The sequence below is a fragment of the Ixodes scapularis genome, unplaced genomic scaffold, assembly GCF_016920785.2.
Source record: "Ixodes scapularis isolate PalLabHiFi unplaced genomic scaffold, ASM1692078v2 PGA_scaffold8__174_contigs__length_109621045, whole genome shotgun sequence".
Classification (NCBI taxonomy): domain Eukaryota; kingdom Metazoa; phylum Arthropoda; class Arachnida; order Ixodida; family Ixodidae; genus Ixodes; species Ixodes scapularis.
In genome coordinates this window covers 72,869,356-72,889,369 of record NW_024609883.1, presented here as the reverse complement: position 1 = coordinate 72,889,369, position 20,014 = coordinate 72,869,356, and the positions used below count along the sequence as shown (strand labels likewise).

General features: G+C 46.2%; 1 protein-coding gene across 1 annotated transcript; it reads left to right on the top strand.

Annotated features, from left to right (window-relative positions):
- The first annotated feature begins 9,934 nt into the window (after nucleotides 1-9,934).
- LOC121833433 (zinc finger protein 471-like) lies at nucleotides 9,935-15,880 on the top strand. The gene is made up of 2 exons (XM_042286724.1): nucleotides 9,935-10,330; nucleotides 15,136-15,880. The coding sequence occupies exons 1-2, from the start codon at nucleotides 9,979-9,981 to the stop codon at nucleotides 15,720-15,722; spliced, it is 939 nt and encodes a 312-aa protein (XP_042142658.1). The 5' UTR covers nucleotides 9,935-9,978; the 3' UTR covers nucleotides 15,723-15,880.
- Nucleotides 15,881-20,014: the final 4,134 nt, after the last annotated feature.

Below are 20,014 nucleotides of genomic sequence, written 5' to 3'. Positions count from 1 at the left end.
CTTGATTTCTTGCTCTGACTCGCATGCTATTTTCGGGCGGGTATTGATACCCTCTACAGTATCGTTGGAGAGCTGAGTGAACAGACTTTCAGCGTTGCCGGTTTACTTCGGATCCAAACAGTGCAAACCCGGACAAAACGATCCCAAGCAAATTTTTGACATAATTTGCTTGTGTTTCGGGGGTTGTCGAATGTAATAGACTAATGTCGACATAATATGCACGTGCATATATTAAATAACGTGTCTAATATTTGATATAATCAACACGAGAAGAAAAACGTTCATAACACGCCATCATAAAAAATGTTTGACCTTCAGCGGCGACACTGGTTTACGCTGTAGACGAAACATTTTTCCAGTGTGTGCCACTGGCAGCGCAGTTGCAATACACGACTGCACACGCTATCAAAAATATGTGGTACATGCATGCTAATGTCAGACTCGTCGTGTGCATACATTTTGCAGCGCCATTGCGTTATTTAGAAATTCTAGAAAGTATGGTTGGATTTTCTCGAATTTTCTTCCCGCACCTGTAATTAAAGTTACAGTGCAACTGATGCTACGATTGATAGAACAAATCAAGCAGTGCTAAAAGCAAAACACACTAATGCAATTACCTTCCCTCATTCTAAAGTGAGGAAGAAAATTGTACCCTCCCTTCCCCCCCCCCCCCCCCAAAAAAAAAAAAATATTAGAAGTTGCCGTTTTTTTTTTATTTTTGGACATTGCATGCGTTCTGTGTGCTTGCGTGCGTGTGTGTTGTGTGTGTTTGCGCGCGCGCGGGGGTGGGTTTGGGGGGGGGGGGGGGGGGGAGCGCAAACCATTGTCTGAAAAGGGGAAGAGAAAGTTCTCTTTGTGCATGCCCTTTCCCTCTCAAAAGTTCTTTCCCCTCGCTTCAATTAGGTCGGGCGCGACACGTGACCATTCCCGTGCCATAATCTCGTGCGATTCGGTGGTCTGCTAAAAACCGGCGCCATCTTCGTGCGAGGCGTGCCGTTACTACCCGTACGGCGGCCCGGCCGTAGGTTATTGTTTTACCACAACCTCGGCGGCGACGCGGTGCCATCATGCTGCGCTGTACATTGTAGTACAAACAGCGTTGCGAGAGGGGAGAAGCTTTTTGTCGTCCCGACGGGAAATCAAAAATCGTCAGCGACGAAGACAATAGGGAGTTTCAATAGACAAGTGCTGATTGTTGGGCAAGTTGGTATGGTACTTCAGGAACATGATTGCGCTTTGAAGACGGGGACATAGGAAAAACAGACAGCACAGAGCGCTCTGTGGTGTCTGTTCTTCCTATGTCCCTCTCTTCAAAGCGCAATCATGTTTTCTAAAATTTTAATAGACCGTGTTTCCCCCTTGGCTATAGAGTTTTGAGTAGCGGAGGGGGAAACATGTTCTACTAATACTCGCTAATAGCCTCCCCCCCCGGGTCACTCGGAAAAGTTTCGAGTGCCTCCGAGGGAGACTTTGCGAGGTAAGTCATTGTAAACCTCTGGATCGTATTACCTGCCTCTTTCGGTCTCGCCGATGGAGATCGCCTAATACGACCATGAGACGAGACAAAACTAAATTACTCGCTTTCATTGAGTCGGCCGAGTTGAGAACGATTTATGAGAGACAGGCGCCACTAAATTGAAGAGGGTTGTGTTAGCGCGAGCATATTCCGTCGGTGAAAGGAGTGTCACAAACGATCGAACAGCTCGCGCTCTTGTTGTGCAACATATTTCCGCAATCGGCGAAGCAAACAAGGAGCTAAATGACCGTATTTCAGGAACAATTAATGCGACCTTTTGAGCAACAAAATGAGCCTCTCAGCTCTAACAGAAAGAGTATTTAGCTCGTTTACTGGCAATGCCTTTCCGACATGCCACGAAGTACACGAAAAGGTTGTGACAGTCTTTCTGCGAACGAGGATATACATTCTTGTGAAGTGTCGGAGTGGAACAAAAGCGAGCGGCGTCGAGGAAATCTGGTAGCAGATTTCCTTTACCATGAGAGAAGCAGTCACAAATGTGCAATTAATGTTTTTTTTTTTTCGAGGTGTTTTTTTTTTTTATTGATGTTTTTCTAGTAATTTGTGTAATAATAAAAAAAAAAGGTTTCGGATTCTTAGTTACAGCAGAACAGTATAATGTATGACGACATTCTGAACAAAAAGAGCTGTGTTGCTGTGCTTGGGATTTTTTTTTTTTTTAGGAGATTGTTCATGGTGAGAAATGTACAGTATAGTTACTTTGTTACGGATGTTTTTCTCGTTGAACAGGAGTGTTTCGTGAAAGGGCAACTAGGCCAGTGCAATATTTTGCCTCGTAGCAATAAATATTTTGTTGCATTCATCTTTTTATGTGATTTGACTTGTGATTAATGAAACATCATTGACAATAAAAAAAAAATTTCTCTTGTCTTTTGAAGGCTTTGCTGAGGATTTCTCTTTTTCTTGTTTGTAACTCACACACTAAGGTACTATCGCGGACATTATGAGCTGAAACGGCGCTCCGTCCTGTGCACGGTACCAGGGTGCCTTCATGTGCGCTTCGCCACGGTACTACCTGCACCGCCTGTCGCATCGCTTTGCAAACACGGTGCACCCTGAGGCCGAGATAAATTCTCACTTGCGCTCACTGCACCGCTGCGCTCATGGCTGTCTGCTAGCGAAAATATTGGTCGACGGAACAACAATCACGATGCGTCTGCTGTGCAGCCCAGTGTTCAGGTTTTAGCTAACATGCATTTCAATGCGTTTCAAGAAAGCGCCGAAGTGGAAAAATGCGTTGTCACGCCCGTACCTTTGCTATATCCCACCCTGGTAGGTAGTTTCAGGACGAATGTTTTATTAAACGCATATTCATTCGCTTCTCGATTGAATGATTATAACCTTTTTTTTTTTTTTCTTTTTACGTAAACAGTTTAGTGGCGTAAGCGAGGGCGATCGTGGCAGAGGGGTAGTTTGGAAATCGAACCCTTACTCGAGAGTGAGTGAGTGAACGACTTTATTGAACCAAATTACTAGGCCGCAAGGCCTAGTACCGTGGGTTCGGGATTAGGGGATGGGGAGTATGGGAGGGTTGACTCTTCTTTGTCGTAGTCGGGTTCTCAGCCGGTCTTCAATTTCTTGTGCCCGAGCGATGGCCGCTAGCTGGGTGTCCAGATCCTCGGCCGCCAGGATGGTCTCCCAGACAAGCGGCCCGTCGTCTTGCTCGGGTTGCAGCTCCCGTAAAGCAGCAGGCAGCAGGGCCCCCGGGCACTCCCAATAGGTGTGCCGCCAGAACCCGTCGCCGCTGCCACACTCCTCGCACCTCCCGCTGAAGAGGTCTGGCCAGGTCCTCTTCAGGATGTGGGGGGTAAGAGTGTTGCGGAGCTGCAGCTTCCTCCAGATGGTTTCCTGCTGTCGGGAAAGCCTCTTGTGGGACCCGGCCAGGGTCTTCCGTTGGAGCCGGAGGCCCCCCAGGAGCTCGCCATAGGTTACGGGGCCTCGGGTGCAGGGTGAGGCCCCGTAACTGTGGTCACCATTGATCGTGAAGAGGCCTGACTCCCTCGTGGCACGGTGATGAAGCGCGCGCACCACGAGTAAGTGGGCCATCTCGTTGCCTGTATGCCCAGAGTGTCCGGGCACCCAGGTCAACGCGTGTGTTGCGTCGTAGCTTGCGGGTCTTCTCTTGTATAGCAGGTGCGCGCCGCTCGTCCAATTCTTCCCCGACTCATGTTGAATAGAGCCGTTTTGGAGTCAGTTGTGATGGTAGCGATCTTTACACCCTGGAGCTCTGCTTGCATACGCGCCAGGGCCACAGCAGCTACTTCCGCTTCATCTATGTCCGTTGCCTTGCTTGTAGCAACCGTGTCACGTTGGGAGTTATGTACCGACCAAACTAATGGTGATCGCTACGCCGCCATTCCTCCCGCAGCGGCTACTCCGGGAACCGCACATCTGCACGCATAACCTCCGAGATCTCGAAGCGCACGCGCGAAGCGTTCGCGCGTTTCGGGATCTTGGAGGCCATGGTGAGGGTTTCCCGATTCTCTGCTCAGCGGGCACGGCGGAACTGCTCCTTCGGAGCTTCCGCGCCCCCAGGGACAAGAACAGCCGGTACCACGTGGTCTGGGTCCCCGCACACGCGGGCTACGAGGGAAACGAAGCTGCCCACTCTCTCGCATTCCGAGTAGCTACAAGCCGGGACTGTGAGGAGGAGGGAGGCATAGAATTCCCACTCGGGGAACATAGCTATGCGGCACCGGCAACGGAAGAAGCCCCAACGCGTTTCTGCGATGCCACACGAGTTGAAAGGGAGAGGAGACGTGTTCTCCCGCCACCACACCCCGGATTCAACCACCAGCAAGCCAGGCGATGGAGGCAACTTCAGACACTCGCCATCCAGACCCCACGATTCCTCCATAGAGTTCACCCCCTACTCCTCGATGGGTCCTGTACGAGATGCAGTGGTTCCGAAGACCCACCCCCGGATGGCACGATCGGACATATGTTTTGATCATGCCCGAAGTTTCACCCCCCCCCCCCCCCCCCCCCCCCCCCACTCACAGGAACTCCAAAGGCACCTCGATGACCGAGAAGACATCGTTCCTCACTACAGTCAGATGAGCTGCGTTCGCCCCCTTCAAGACGAACTCCGCAAGAGGCGCGCCCATTTGTTACGCAACCTTACCTTTACTTCCCCTAAATGCCCATCCCCTTTTCCCTTCCTACTGTCGAGCCCTTGTGCTGTATAGTTAGAGGGGCAGATGAGCCCAGCCCCTGTATGCACTGCGCTCAATAAAGCTGTGCAACCTACCTACCTACATCCGAGATCCCGAAGCGTGCGCGCGAAGCGTCCATGGTGAAGGTTTCCCGATTCTCCTGCTCAGCGGGCACGGCGGAACTGCTCGCTATCATGGCTCGCGAAATGTCACTTCCGAATGCAAACAACATTCTTCATTGCTGCAGTCGGTATGGGATTGTGCCTTATAAGTAGGGTTCCGCGTTTTCGGTTTCTATTTTTTCAAAATTCGGCGTACTTTTTTTGGTGTTTATTTTTAAAATGAATTTTCGGTTTTTTTCGGCGTATATTTATGCCCACAAAAGTTTATCGTCTTTTTTCGGTGAATATAAAATAAACACCAACGGACACTGCATCAGATGATCCTTCTAGCTCTGATATTTGTGATCACTCAAAGAATAACGGTACAGATACACTGAAAAATAAATGGTCACTTTATTTGGAAAATGTGTGCAACTGTAAAAGAAACAAGAAAAAAAATCAGAAGTACAAACAAGTCAGAAACGAGGCCTATGCCGAAAAAAAAAACATGGAACTTCACCTTCTGTACATCAGGATTATGTGATCTTATTATAGTGCACACACATGTACTTTTCCAGGTTCTCCTCGTTTATCCGCTCTTTTTCTTCTCTGTTAATATGACCCTGAGCTTCGAGAATGCCCTCTTCAAGCTGACACTGGCAGGCTGAGAAGATAAAGCACTGCCAGAGCCAAAATCGGCCAATCAACCAATTTTGACCGCCAAAAGAGACATGCTGCGACGTTTTGAAGCACAACACAACATGCAGAACTTCCACCAAGTCAGTCTTCCTTACAACGAGTTCGAAAACACGCTCGTACATGGCGAAGTAATGGTGCGTTTCGCACTTCACGTTCCGATTGATGATCGCATTAAACCAAAACGTCGTGATGGCACCATGTATCCCATACATTCGGACACGTTTCGATAGACACTGTCGTTCCACTTTTTCGCCACGGCTCTGCGGTACGACTGGAAGGTCAAAGCGACCTTTTCCGGTTAAAACTGAATTTTAAAAAAATGAATTCGACGTACTTTTATCGGTTTAAACCGAAAATGCCGAACCTAAAAATTTTTCCGCTAGATTTAGCGAGAAATTTTTTTCGCTAGATTTAGCGGGGAAATTTTTCCGCTAGGTTTAACGGGAAAAATTTCCGCTAGACTTAGCGGGGAATTTTTTCCGCTAAATCTAGCGGGGACATTTTTCCGCTAGATTTGGCGGGGAAAATTTTCCGCTAGATTTAGCGGGTTAATTTTTCCGCTAGATTTAGCGGGGCATTTTTCCCGCTAGATTTAGCGGAGAAATTTTTCCGCTAAATTTAGCGGAGAAATTTTTTCGCTAGATTTAGCGGAGAAATTTTTCCGCTAGATTTAGCGGGAAAATTTTTCCGCTAGATTTAGCGGGGAATTTTTTCCGCTAAATCTAGCGGGCAAAATTGTTCCGCTAGATTTAGCGGAGAAATTTTTTCGCTAGATTTAGCGGGGAAAACTGACCTTTTTCGGTTAAAACCAAATTTACAAAAATGGATTCGGCGCACTTTTATCGGTTTTTATCGGTTTAAACCGAAAACTCCGAACCCTACTTATAAGAGAGTTTCAGTATTGCGTATAGAAGCAAACGCAAGCGCTGTGTGTTTGCGTTAGAGTTGCGTGCTTCACGCTGCGTATCCGCGTCGTCGCCAAGCTCCAATCCAATACCGCAATTTGGGGCTCCGCGCACGCGCAGTGTGGAACACGCGACGCTAACACGCAGTGCTTGCGTTCGCTCGTATACGCAATATTGACACTCACTACTCTTTCACCGGTTTCCAACGCCAACGAAACGTGCTGCAGTGAGCAGACGTGCAAGCATGTACGCGTTCCTTCGAACTGGAAAAGGCTGCAATTGGCAAAACGACGAAACGTTCTAAAAGATTAATAATTTAAAAAATAAATAAATACATAATGTGATTCTTTTTTAAGCGGGGGGCAAGGGGGGAAAGGGGGGGGGGGGGGGGGGGTAATGCATTTGGTCCGGAAGGATAGGCGGCGACTTCGGAAGTTATGCCGATTGTCAAGAGTCGCGACTTACACACGATTAATGTAGTTTTACGTGGATTTCTCAGATTAGCTAGAACGTTTTCATTGATTTTAGGTTATATTTATTTTCTAACTTGTTAATTAAAAATGCTACAGTTGGCACCATGATAATGATTTGCACACTTTTGATTGTGATACTTGTTCGCGCACTTGAAATTAGATCATAAGCAACAAACTATATTAGAGCTTGAAAAACGATGTATGAAAATATCTTAATTGTATTATAATAAAGACCCCTGGAAAAAAAAGAGCTTTTTTTTCAACACTTTGGTTAAAACTTGGGACAGGCACGTAAAAAAAAAAAATAATTTTACGCGAAACAAAAATATTTAGAGCAATATTGACGGCGCAAGATTTATTCTAAATTTTGCGCGCAAATGGTCATACGCTCTCTTCACCTCAACGTGATGGCCAAGCCGATCGACCTCTCCTCCACGCGCCCCAAATGCCGAGAGAGAAAATAAGTGGAAAGGAGGTGACTACGGAAACATTAATTTTATTGACACGCGCGTCCCAACCAGACTGTTTAGATATTTTCTTTTTTTCGGGGTCTTTTTATACCAATTGCGGCAGTGAAGGCCCCCAATGAACGCCGCGATCACAAACATATGCTATTTAACAGAGTAGTCTTTCAAGATAGGTCTTGTTTTGTTTTCTTTTTAGCATACAAAAAACACTGACATCGTTATCAGGATAGACAAACAGTCAAACACTGGATCCAATATGGAATCCTCTACGTCACGTGTTCCAAAAAAAAAAAAAAAAAAAGACACTTCTACTGTCTGACTTGGATTCCGTCTTTGGGTTTTTGAAGTGAGAACAGTGTTTCTTAATTCATACGTTTCTTGAACATGTTCTGAACTCAAACAAACGCCCGCAGTTCATTATTTTTCATGACATTTATCTGAGCGAGAAAAGGTAGCAAGAACACACAAAATAAGGTTTCCGCGAACAACTTCTTTAGCTCAATAATTACGCTGTGACACATCTTGGGGTATGGAAGAATCCGAAAATAACATTTATACCAAGAAATTAAATCCAAAATGAAGGTTAGTTTCGGTTTCCTTCCAGAATTGAAAAAAAACAATAATTAAACAGTTTGGTTGGGACACGCGTGTCAAAAAAAAATAATAATAATGTTACGCGAAAAAACAAACAAACAAACAAACAAACATTCAGAGCAATATTGACGACGCGATTTCGTCAATAGTAACCTCCTTCCACTAGTTTTCTCTCTCGGCATTCCGGGCGCGTGGAGCAGAGGTGGATCGGCTTCGCCTTCACATCGATGTGGAAAGGTCGAATTACCAGAATTACCATTTCGTTGAGCAAATGACCATTCCGTGACGTCATGGATTTTGCGCCCAAAATTCCAAATAAATCTCTCGCCATCATTATTTCTCTAAAAGATATATATATATTTTTCGCGTACAATTTATTCCTCGCCACGCGTGTCCCACCCAAACTGTTAAAAGAAAAAAAAATATTTTAGGGGTTTTTCAAAACGTGCCTTTTATCATAAATATTACGCTAAACAGCGTTTCTGTTTTCAGGACAAATAGGTGAGCTCCGCTCATAACAGCCTAGCTCCCTGGTATAGGCAGGAATAATTTACGTCGCTCAGTGAAGCCAACACACTAAACAGGCTCAGCAATTCCGAACGCACCTCCGACCCTCACTAGAACCGCAATTTTGGGAAATGATCGGCGCCTCCTATAGGTGAATCGGAGTCGCAAATAGCGACGGTATCAGAAAATGATTTGAAACACTTTCTTGTAACAGTGCTCCGGAAGATGATATCTTCTCAGGAACGTTTCGGAAGTCAATGAAATGTCTTGTGCCACCCATTTTTTTTTTCTTAACTATTTAAACAAAGCCTTCGCTTGGGAAGTATCCTAACCAACTATCTCTAAACTTTCCAGTAAGTTGACTCCTTCAGCTCCAGTATCAGTAAACGCCTTTCACTCACGCAGTGTCCTACTCGATTGGCGTTCCGCCATTGTTAATTTCCTCTTCCAATCAGGTGATTCAACTAACCCGTCTAATTATCTCCCCATTTATCTCACCAGTGTACCCTCCAGATTGATAAAACACGTCATTTTTACTAACATCATGTCACACTTGGATCAGATAAGCTTTTTTCCTAATCCCACCCCCCCCCCCCCCCCCCCCAACACGGTTTCAGAAAAACAAACTACTCCTATAACACCCAGCTTTTTGAATTTGTCAATGACTTGCATGTTAATACGCAGGATAACAGACGGATATAATGTTTATTTATTTCGCCAAGGCGTTTGATAAGTACCTCACAAACGATTAATGTTAAAGCTTTCTCGCCTCCAAATTGACCCACCCGTAGTAAATTGGACTTCAGCCTTCATCGCCGACAAAACTCTATCCGTAATTATTAACAATGCAGTCTCCTGCCGGGTACCAATAATCTCTGGAGTACGTGCACTCCAGAGCAGCGTACGCGCACCGCTACTATTTTGGATATTTATTAATGACCTGCCATCAAACATTCAATTTTTATTTTATTTATTTATAAATACTGCTAGCTTCCTTTTGGAGGTTGTAACAGGAGGAGTCGGTATATTTTACTGCAACAGAAATTATACAAGAAAGTAATGAAATGTTGTGAATACACAATAATAATATAGAGATGCATGCAACAAACAGTAAAACGAAACAGAACTGTAAAAATTTGAACTGACAGCCTTCCAATGTTTTACAGCGAAGCTGTATATGACCCGTTGGTCGGATTTCTTCGTGTCGGCGTCCTCACAAAAACGAAAAAAAAAAAAAAAGCGATTGAAGCGAAAAGTGCATACATTCTTTGGAATCACGCATACAAAATACAGCTCAGCATTCGTTTCAATAAAGAACAAGCACAAAACAACCATCCGAACCACGTAATTGACAGGGCAGATCCCGATAACAATGCGAAGCACGTAGCGCTCACCGCATACGTTTTCCGGTAAAGATTACTGTTGCGCAAGCTGCCGCGGCGACGGCAGCTTGCGATGTGGGGAGTGGACGTCACTAGCCTTTCATATAGAAAAAAAGAACCAGCCTAGCAACTGATTCCATCGTTGTTGCAGCACCGCTATGGGTAGGCCACGCATAGTTAGGACTCCCGAGGAGCAGCGCGAATACGACGAGTGGCAAAGGGAAAAGAAACGGCATTACGACCGGCAGCGGCGTGCAGCCAAAATTGATGAACTTCGTTCCCAAGAGGCTCAGCGCAAGCGCCAAGCCAGGGAGGACCCGAATTTTCTTGCTCAAGAGGCTCAGCGCAAGCGTCAAGTAAGGCAGGACCCACTGGTTCGTGCCCCAGAGGCTCAGCGCAAGCGCCAAGCGCGGCAAGACAATCCAGAACTTCGCGAAGCAGAAAATGCAGCCAAAAGACGCAAGTACCACGAAAACAAACTTAAAAACTTCAAGGGAGCAGATACTAAATGTAAGAGACAATTTCTTGATCAAGAATTTGGATTTAGTTGTGCTGTAAGTGATGGATTGTGGTTCGAGTATGCTTTGACCCCAATTGCAAATGTCAGAGATAAAACAAAGAAAACAGCAGCAAGTTGAAGTGTTTTTGTTTTCTTCACCCGGTCGTTATCAGAAGCGGTTGTTCCACTCCAGTGGAAGATAGCAAAAGTCATTCCAGTTTACAGATCGGGGGATCCCTTATCATTAAACAACTATAGGCCCATATCTTTCCTATCGTCATATCGTGTTCGAGCATATATGTTTTCTTTAAAATCAATCATTTTTTTTTCTTCTTTCTTTTTTGTCGCGGTTAACATTGGTTTTGGCGTGGGCTTTCCACAAGTTGAAGTACCCAACTGATTGAAACGACGCATGACATCACTAAAATTCTGAACCGACAGGGACAAGTCCAGATTGTATTTATCGATTAGGGTACTCAAAAGTGTCCGATCGCGTTCGCATCTATCTTAAATGTCTTAAATGATTGAAGCATAACATCTTGGCTAAAAAATTACTTGGCTGCTCGTCTTTTTCTTTTTTTTCGCTGCTTTTGTTTCAGCCGATGTTTTGTCGGGTGTCCCCCGCGGCTCTGTCTTGAGACCGCTGTTATTTCTTATTATTAACAATGATGTTCAGAATTTCCTTGGTTTAGATATAAACTTTTAAGCTGATGACTGTATTTTATTCAGCGAAGTGAAACATATTAAGGATAAACGGTTACTTAACCTTTTGCTGTATAAATGCTGTCCGAGTAGTGGATAACTTGGTAACTTTAATATGGGGAAATGCGTAAATGACTTTTTCCAGGAAAGATTCCCCACTTAGTTTCCAATACCATGTTAATAACAACGCTCTATAAATTGTTTCAACAAACATAATGGAGTGCACTTTTCGTCTGATCTGAAGTGGAATGTACGCGTTTATTTTGTTGTTCGGCCAGCTCACGGTAAACTTTGGTATCTGAAACACAAATTCTTCGACCTGTTCTCAAATATGCCTCCCAGGTATGAGACCCTCCAGTACGGCTGTAAACATCGATAAGTTAGAAGCAGTACAGAGATATGCAATTCATTTACAATTAATTCAAACGAAACGAATCTCTGGCGTCACTTTGTGAGAAAGCCCAACTAGAGTTCCTATCCGCAAGGTGCCGTACAGCAAGGCTAAAGTTTTCATATATGCTACCGTCACGACTGGTCCGCGCTACGCGAAGCTTGCACAATAGGCCGCTGTTTCCGTATCTTTGTCGTACTGACTCTTTTTAATTTACCTTTTTTCCCCACGAAAGTACGGGTAAACTCGTTATAAGTCATATTACTTTTAAAAAGTCGGGGCTCCAATCCACGCTGTGAAGGTAGTTGGCCAGCGAAGCTCTGTCACCTGCAACGATTGCCCACTGACTGCACTATACCGAATGATTGACGAAAGAAAACTAAACGCACTGTACCAAAACCTTTTATATATGAAAGGCTAGTGATGTAAATCCCCACTTCGCAAGCCCCCGTCGCCGCGGCAGCTAGCTTGCGTAACAGTAATCTTAACCTGGAAGCGTATGCGGTGAGCGCTACTTGCTTCGCATTGTTATGAGGAGCGCCTTATCACCAATAATGTGGTTCGGATGCTTGTTTTGTACTTATTCTTCATTAAAACGAATGCTGTGCTGTATGTTGTATGCGTGATTACAACCTGGCATTTTACGGGGTTTCCTTGTGCCTTTTCAAACAGCCCCCCCCCCCCCCCCCCCCCCGAAGATGGCATCGGCCTGTTTAACTTGTAGACTGTATACTCAAGACCACCTTTAACCGGAATTTATTCTAAATCGCCATAAAAATGTGAGAAAACCAGCAAAAAAAGTAAATGCATGTTACTCTGTCCGGTTTCTTCCTCGTTTCCTTTCCAACGAAAACCCTTCAGGCATTTTAAGAATACCCCCTCCCCTATGTTATTCGAGTTCCCTGCACCCTTCAAGCGCAACGAAATCTGTAACTTTAACGGGCTCGCCTGTTTAATAACCGTTAAATGTCCCAAAGCCTTTCGTGAACTCAGAATGTAATATTATTTTTTTTTTATTAAAGGAAGGTTTGGTTTTGACAAAAGGATTTCTAATGACTGTTGTAAACGTTTTTGCTTGGTTACTAACTCCTCAGGCCTTCATGCCTAGGGACGTGGTCAATAAAGTGCGCATTTAAATTGCCTTCCGCGGGGAATGATTGGGAGCTGACGAGTATCCTTAAAGGGGTGATGCAGCAATTTCTCTACTTTCAGTAAATAATATTGAGAATTATTCCTTCACCTCCATAACCTATAAAACACGCTTTTTTTTTTTCTTTTTCTTCCACGCTGCGGTAGTCATAGTTAAAATTCGAGGAAAACGAGCAGTGTTCACCCCCTCAACTTGCAGACAGAACAGGCCACCATGTGATCTGGAGCCAATTATACGCCGCCAGTGTTTATCACAGTCACATTCTGGGGTTGGCAAAGCGCAGGGCACTCGCGCTGAGTTCCACACGTTGTCGAAGTTCGGCCATTCCCGTCATTGCAGCGATTGGGCACAAGCCACTACCCGAATGCATATTGAGGATTTGATTGTCACAAGTCCGAATCGAGTGCTCCCACGGTGCTCCTGTCCACTCTTTGTGCCGCATTTGAATCATACTCGCAACCATTAAACTCGCGAATTTTAAAGACTGGAATCTGCATCTACAGGTAATAGAAATATTCGCGCCCACCAAAGTTGGCGCATTTAACAATTCGCAAAAATTGGGGGCTCGCGAGCATTAAGGGTTTTACAGCATTGTCGGTGCGGGGATCGCAAAGCTTGACGACGAAATTCTAAGAATTGCGTTGTTGACAACGCCAATAAAGCGATCCTTAGGATTTCGTCACCAAGCAATTGCTATCCCCACAATTTCGTCGTCGCATTTCGCAAAAGAGAGTGAATAATAAAATAAAAGTCCGGTCGTATTCTTGAAATTATTTTTTATTTATTTATTTGAACATGCTATATTAGTCCTTTACGGGGCCAAGATACGGGTGGGATACAGTATATCATCCACTCAATGTTCATAACCGCTCAACAATCAGTCTGTGCTGCCTAGGCATTGCTGCTTTAAAAACTGTCACTTGGTGCATATAAAAAAAAAACACTCCTGCAAAGTTGCCAAACACTTAGAAGGAAGTGAGAAGAGCATTGTTAACTGGCAGTGTTTAAGGCTATTCCGGACTTCATGCCAGTATATTTGTTGCAAAGTCATAATGATTAAATATATTATTCTGCCACCAGCTGCCATCCAGCAGCTAGGTTTGAAATATATCAAAACGCAAGTGCAATGTCAGATGCTTGCGGCAACTTTGGCAGCAGCACAACTATATATATATATACTCTTCGTTAACTGTTTGTTAGGTGTAATAAAGTAGAAAGTTGGGCTAGTTGGTTTTGGTTATACATAATGACAAATACACAGCGCAAAAGGACAAAAGGACTGTTTGTTAGGTGCTTTATAATGGATGCATCTATGGAACAGGAATTTGACCAAAAGAACGGTGGATTGAAGATGACAGGATAACCTCTCCGGTATTGAAGCTACCTATAGTGAACTCCAATTTGGTAAACCATATACGATTTCGAGTTAGCTTGCGAGTGATTGGACACCTGTAAAATGTCTTCTAAGGAACTGCTGTCAAACTCTAAATGTACGCGAGCCCTTAATTTTCGCAAATTTCGTTAATTGAAAAATTTGCGACACTTAAGGGCACGCGAAAATTTTAGTCCTTAAGACTTTGAATGCAGGCGTCTGGAATTCGCAAAATTTGTTGGTCGCAATTATGTCCCATGTGACGGATTCGCGAAAAATAGGGGCCGCTAAAATAAAGGGTTTTACAGTATGTGGCAATTGCATATGACCAGCAAGTTCGCAAAAGTATAAGGAATGGCTGTTGGCCGCATGAACGTCGATTTCGAGCTGAAGGATGGCCAGCTGAACATACTTTCTGACCAAATGCACGCTCCTTCGTGTCATGTCGTAGCCATGTCCGAGTAACACAGTCCGTGTGTCTGGTTGCGCGGTTGCCGCACAAACATACATCGAGCAGTTTGACGCCCGGAGATTCGCACAACCTACCTATTACTGCATCAAAGTGTACCTCGTATTTGTGGTCATCCTCAATGCGGTTGTTTCTAATGCAGAATGTGTCGTATGACTGGCTCCTAGCAGTTTCCTGTGACAGATGTCCTGTAACACTCCTGTACTGCATCAACGTTTGGCGAGAGCTCGTGTCCTTGACGATGAAATCCGAGTCCCAGCGAACGCTGGCGCTGCATTCACGTCCGGTCTGCCCCGTGTCGGCTAAAGTAGAGAATCCAGCATGGCAGCCTTGTTATCTGGGAGCTTTGGAACGAGTGCACTCGTACATTTGGCAGGACAGTGTACAGGACGCGAGACGAAAAAGAGCAAGCGCCGCTTCGGAGGAAAGCTGGGATTCCCAAAATAGCAGGCCCAAAGCTGGAGTGTACGACCACAAGAGGTATGAACTTCGCGATCCAATCCCGCCGCAGCGCAAGCCATGGCAGAGGTTTCTTTTGGAGATGCTACCCTCGACGATTTCTGTGGTGTCGAGTGGGAAAACGCACACAAAGTCAATCTGTGCAGTAACACCGCAAAGAAACACAACGCGTTTTGTTATCGCTACCTTACCCGCAATAACAAAAAAGAACGTCGATTTTTTGTTTTTGGTATTTGTTTTTCGTAATAAACATGGGGATGTCTGTTTCTGCAGGTTGTGGGGGTGCCTGCTCGAGAGACGTCGGCTGCCTGCCGGAAACCAAAATCGAGAATCTCTTCAAGTGCTGTTTCTGTGCCCACGTCGTTGGGGACCAGCGTGGAATCCTCAATCACCTGTTTCTTCGGTGTGACGAACGACTTGAGTGCCAACTCTGTCCGGAATCCTTTTCCAAAGCGGAAGACTTGAGCTGCCACACCGAGATTCACAAGCCAGAAATAACTTTCGACCATCAACTGCGTTCAGCATCCTTTCAGAAACGCGGTCATCCGGCATATAACATTCGAGCCAACGAAGGAGAAAAACCTTTCAAATGCCAGGAAGGCCCTCAAGCATTTGCTCAAAGCGAGGGCTTGACCACCCACATGGAAATCCACGTCGGTGAGCAGCCTTACAGATGCCAGCAATGCCACAACACGTTTGCCAGTAGAAGTTATGCAAATCGCCGCATTCGAATCAACACAGGTGAGGAACCCTACGATTGTGAGCTGTGTCCCGTAGCCTTTACTTTCAGTGGGAATCTGAAGCGACACGTTCAGACGCACCTGGGTGAAAGACCTTACAAATGCGAGCAATGGCCCTGAGCCTTTTCCCAGAGTGGCTATCTCAGGCGGCACATTAGAATACACACAGAATGTAATCAATGCCCCCGAGCCTTTCGTTAGAGCTCGGCGCTGTCGCGGTACAATCAAACACACACGAATGAGAAACGTGACAAACGCAAGCAATGTTCCAAAGCCTATAGTCAAAAAAAAGTGAAAGCCGTTTACAAATCCCTGTAACGCCGAATTGGAGCGCAGCTCTTGAGGAGGAGGAGTGAAGGGTACTGAGGGGAGGGTAGACCCCCCCCCTTCTCCTCCTCCTCCCCTCATTCTTTAATATGCTCCGGGGGGGGGGTCACGTGACCTCGGGAAGGGGGGTGTCACGTGACTTCGGGGAGGGGGTAACGTGACCTCGGGGAGGCGTGACCTGGGGGTCACGTGACCTTGTTGTCACATGGGGGTCACCTCAAGGTAACGTGACCCCCAAGGTGACCCCCACGTGATTTCAGGGGGTCACGTGACCTGGAGGGGTCACGTGACCTCAGAGGGGTCACGTGGCCCATCTGAGGTCACGTGGGGACCTTGGGGTCACGTGACCTTGAGATGACCTTGGGAGGGGCCACATGACCTTGGGGGTCACGTGACCTCGGGGCCCACGTGACCTTGGGGAGGAGACCACGTGACCTCGGGGGTCACGTGACCTCAGAGGGGTCACGTGACCTCAGATGGGTCACGTGACTTGGGGGTCACGTGACCTGGGGGTCACGTGACCTTCAAAGGGTCACGTGACCTTGAGAAGACCTTGGGAGGGGTCACGTGACCTCGAGGGTCACGTGACCTTGGGGGTCACGTGGGGTCACGTGACCTTGAGATGACCTTGGGAGGGGTCATCCCAAGGTCACGTGACCTTGGGATGACCTTGGTTACGCCGACGCCGACGGCGACGGCGACGCCGACGCCGCTCAAGCCGGGAACGGGCCCCTAAGAGCTGCGCTCTAAAAGCAGCCTGATGTGCCATATTCGAAAGCACACAGTCAAGAGAACTTTGAGCAGTGTCCCCGAGTCTTCTCGAAGTTGAGGAGCTGATGGGGAACATTTGTGCGAACATGGGCGAGGGGCCTTGCAAACACGAGCGATGTTCAAAAGCGTGCATGGGACCATGAAGCAGCACATTCGAATGCGTGCTGCAGAAAAGCTGTCCTATATCGTCCGGGAGTCAGCCTAAACAAAACAATGCAACTTGTTTCGAAAAAAAAAAAGAAAAAAAGCAGCAGCCCAGAATGGTTTTTACCGATGTCAGCAGTCAGTGTTTCTCTGATTGGTCACATACAAAAGTGCCGACAAGGGCTCACCTTAGGGTGCCTTCATGTCCCATGAAGGCACTCTAGGTCACCTGTGTCGACAGTTCAAACAAGCCTTTCTCTGCAGTGCTGCTTCACAGACACGTGAAGGTGCGTGAGGAGCGGAGCTAAATTTATTACAGGTTGGTTGTTTATCCTTCAAATAATGCAGGTAGCAAACGCCCTTCACTGACTGTCAGAGTCTGATCAATTTCGGTGTTATCCTTCTGAAACACCTGGGTCTTGTTGGCTTCTTTTATATCCCGGTTTTTCTCATTTGTGTGGAACGAAGTGTTGCATGTAATAAATGTGTGTACAAACTCAGTTTCTCCTTTTTCTTGTCATGCCTCCTGGACTGGCTTTCGGGTTGTCTTCAGTGTTGTTACACAGCTGGGCCCACATCCATTCAACGTCTGGTGCCGTTTTAGCGGGAGACCTAAAATTCCGAGAGTTGGGGTTGCAAGAAATGGATTCTCAATCATTATAGTGATAGCGTAGTTCAGAACACCTTGTGGCAAACTTCTGAAGCTGCGAGAGTAGGTTAAAAGAAGGATTTCTGAAGTTGATAAGCCCGTGTGTAAAGATTGAAAAAAAAAAGTATAAACATTAGATAGTTTAATACCCAATTCGCACGGTCACCATAAAGGTACCTTTAACATAGGTCCCTTTGATATCGGCGAATCAGCCCGTGCTCTTAGGTCGCGAGCACACGCCACGCGCGGAAGATCGTTAATTGATTGACCGCAGAAAATAAAGGTCCCTTAGCTAAAGGTACCTTTACAGTTGTGTGAATGGGGTATTATATTTATTGAAAATGTGGAATAACAGCAGCGATCATTGTCGCAGAAAAGTGGAAACCGATTATCTCTTTGAACAAGATATGAAATAATAGCTCAATGTAAAAATACAACTTATGACCCTTTACACTTTAAACTAAACGATATACAGTTCACTCATCGCAATGCGAGCTGTATATACACCTTTCCGAAAACTGCTCCTAGGCCGCCGCCATGTTGCTGATGCTGATGCGGTTGGTGCGACTCTCGCGCCCTCTATCAGCTAGAAATTTTCTGCCACTCTCTGGGACTGTGAAGACCCGCTCAGCGCGGTTCTCTACCCACGTTTTTGCGGTTTTGCATTCGACGTTTTCTCGCCCCTCTTGAAAGTTTCCACTTAATTTTTTTTATGCGTGCTGCGTACCCTTTCTATGTCATCTTTCATTGTGAGAAATAAGACTTGTAAGTGCCTGCCAAAACGGAGGACGTGAAGGACGTCGAACGACCCTCGACGCGATTTTGCGAACATTGTTCTCCCCCCCTCCCAGAGATAATCCGCGTAAAATCCTCAGCCATCTCCAAAAACAGTTGTCCGGGTTGGAGTGAGAAACGGGTCAGTCACGTTTGTTTCTTTGCCTTGGTGCGGTTGTGAAAAAAGGAAGCTCTCCCCAAAACGTGCCCCAAAACGAAGTCATCCCGGATTCCGTCCGATCGTCAAGATGTGACTGTCGTCGACTGTGACTGTGTTATTTGAGATCTTTCTCAAATAAATTCGTTTCGGATAACGCTGCATCGTGTGGTACGTACGAATGTTAACACTTTCTCAATTGTATGTCCGTGTCCTGTCCATCGCTAAACACGTTATTTGTGAGCGTGAAAAATGCATGCCTTTCGGCCCTCTTCTGTAGCAATTTATTTTTGACAGCAAAGCGCTTTGTCGTTTCACATGCGGCGAATCCCGTGGTGCCGTCAAAACTTATCGCAAGAAAAAAACAAATAACTAGAACTATTCATTCCAGTCGCATTCGTTCTGTCGCGCGTGTACCCAACAAAAATAGTTTAGATTTTTTTTTTTTTTACTTTTTTTTTGTTTTTTTAAATGTGGCACAATGCTTCCTCAATGTCCTCGGGAAAATACATGTACCATGAAACACAAAATATAGTGGGAAAAGACGAGAATTTAGCCGCCAGCAGCGTTTGAAACTGCACCCACGCAGGCTGCGCCTATTGAAATCACAGTCCACTCGGTTAGGCTTAGGAGGGACGCCGGTGAGAGTCTAGCCTCAAACTCAGTGACTGGGCTCACAAAGGGTTTGTTGCCCCTGGGGTCGAGTGTTTTTTGGAAAGGTGTATTTGGGCCTATTTCTAAATTTCCTATGTTGAACCTTTTCACTTTTTAACAATAGAAGAAAAAAAAATCGCTTTTTCACATTGGTTGCTGAATGTTCCTCACTATCGCTCGAAAGACACGTTACAATCTTTAATGTAAGCGCAGTCGGTTGTGAGGTTAATTTACCCGCTAGTAAGCTGAAAGCGTGGAACACGCTTTCTTAGGGACATGAACCACCAAATATTTGTATTTTTCTACAAGGTATATTTCAATGTCTTGTATTTTCAGGGGTTCCCTCTTTTCGTGATTGAGCGCAATTACTGCAGACTTGTCACTGCTAAAACTCAGGCCCAAGCTGTCCCCTTCCTCTCCACATATTCCAGTTAATTTATATAGCTGCAGTTATATAAGTACTATGTCATCTGCGTACCCGCACGAAAATGTCAGATCGGAGTGGTTCCAGCTCGGATCCGCGTGGTTCTAGACGTGTGGACAGTTCAGATCCGCGCGACCCCGATCTGGTACCCGCGCTGTTCTGGGTGCAACCAGTCGGATCCAGTTTGGATCGCGAGGGTCTGCTCCCAGCTAGCGAGCGCGCACATGCGTGACTGGAGGAGGGGGTGGTGGGGTGGGGGGGGGGGGGGGGGGGGTCGGGTCGGCGGGGAACTTCTGCGGTCTCTCGTAGGTCACGTGTTAGGGATAGGCGCATCCGCTACGCAGGCGCTGCGAGCGGGCGTTCTATGCGCGCGCGCCTCGCTTTGTGTTGCAGTCGGCGGCAGCGCTCCCAGAGTTCAGGTTCTCTACTTTCTTCGGACTGTCGGGCGGCGCTCGCCCCCGCTGCGACGTTCGCGCTGCGGGCGCACGGATACTGACGCGCCCATTGTTTCC

Excerpts from the sequence above, each read along its gene's own strand:
- LOC121833433 (XM_042286724.1), top strand. The coding sequence starts at position 9,979 with ATGGGTAGGCCACGCATAGTTAGGACTCCCGAGGAGCAGCGCGAATAC. Across the intron at positions 10,331-15,135 it reads CAAGGGAGCAGATACTAAAT|GTTGTGGGGGTGCCTGCTCG; the intron begins GTAAGAGACAAT and ends CTGTTTCTGCAG.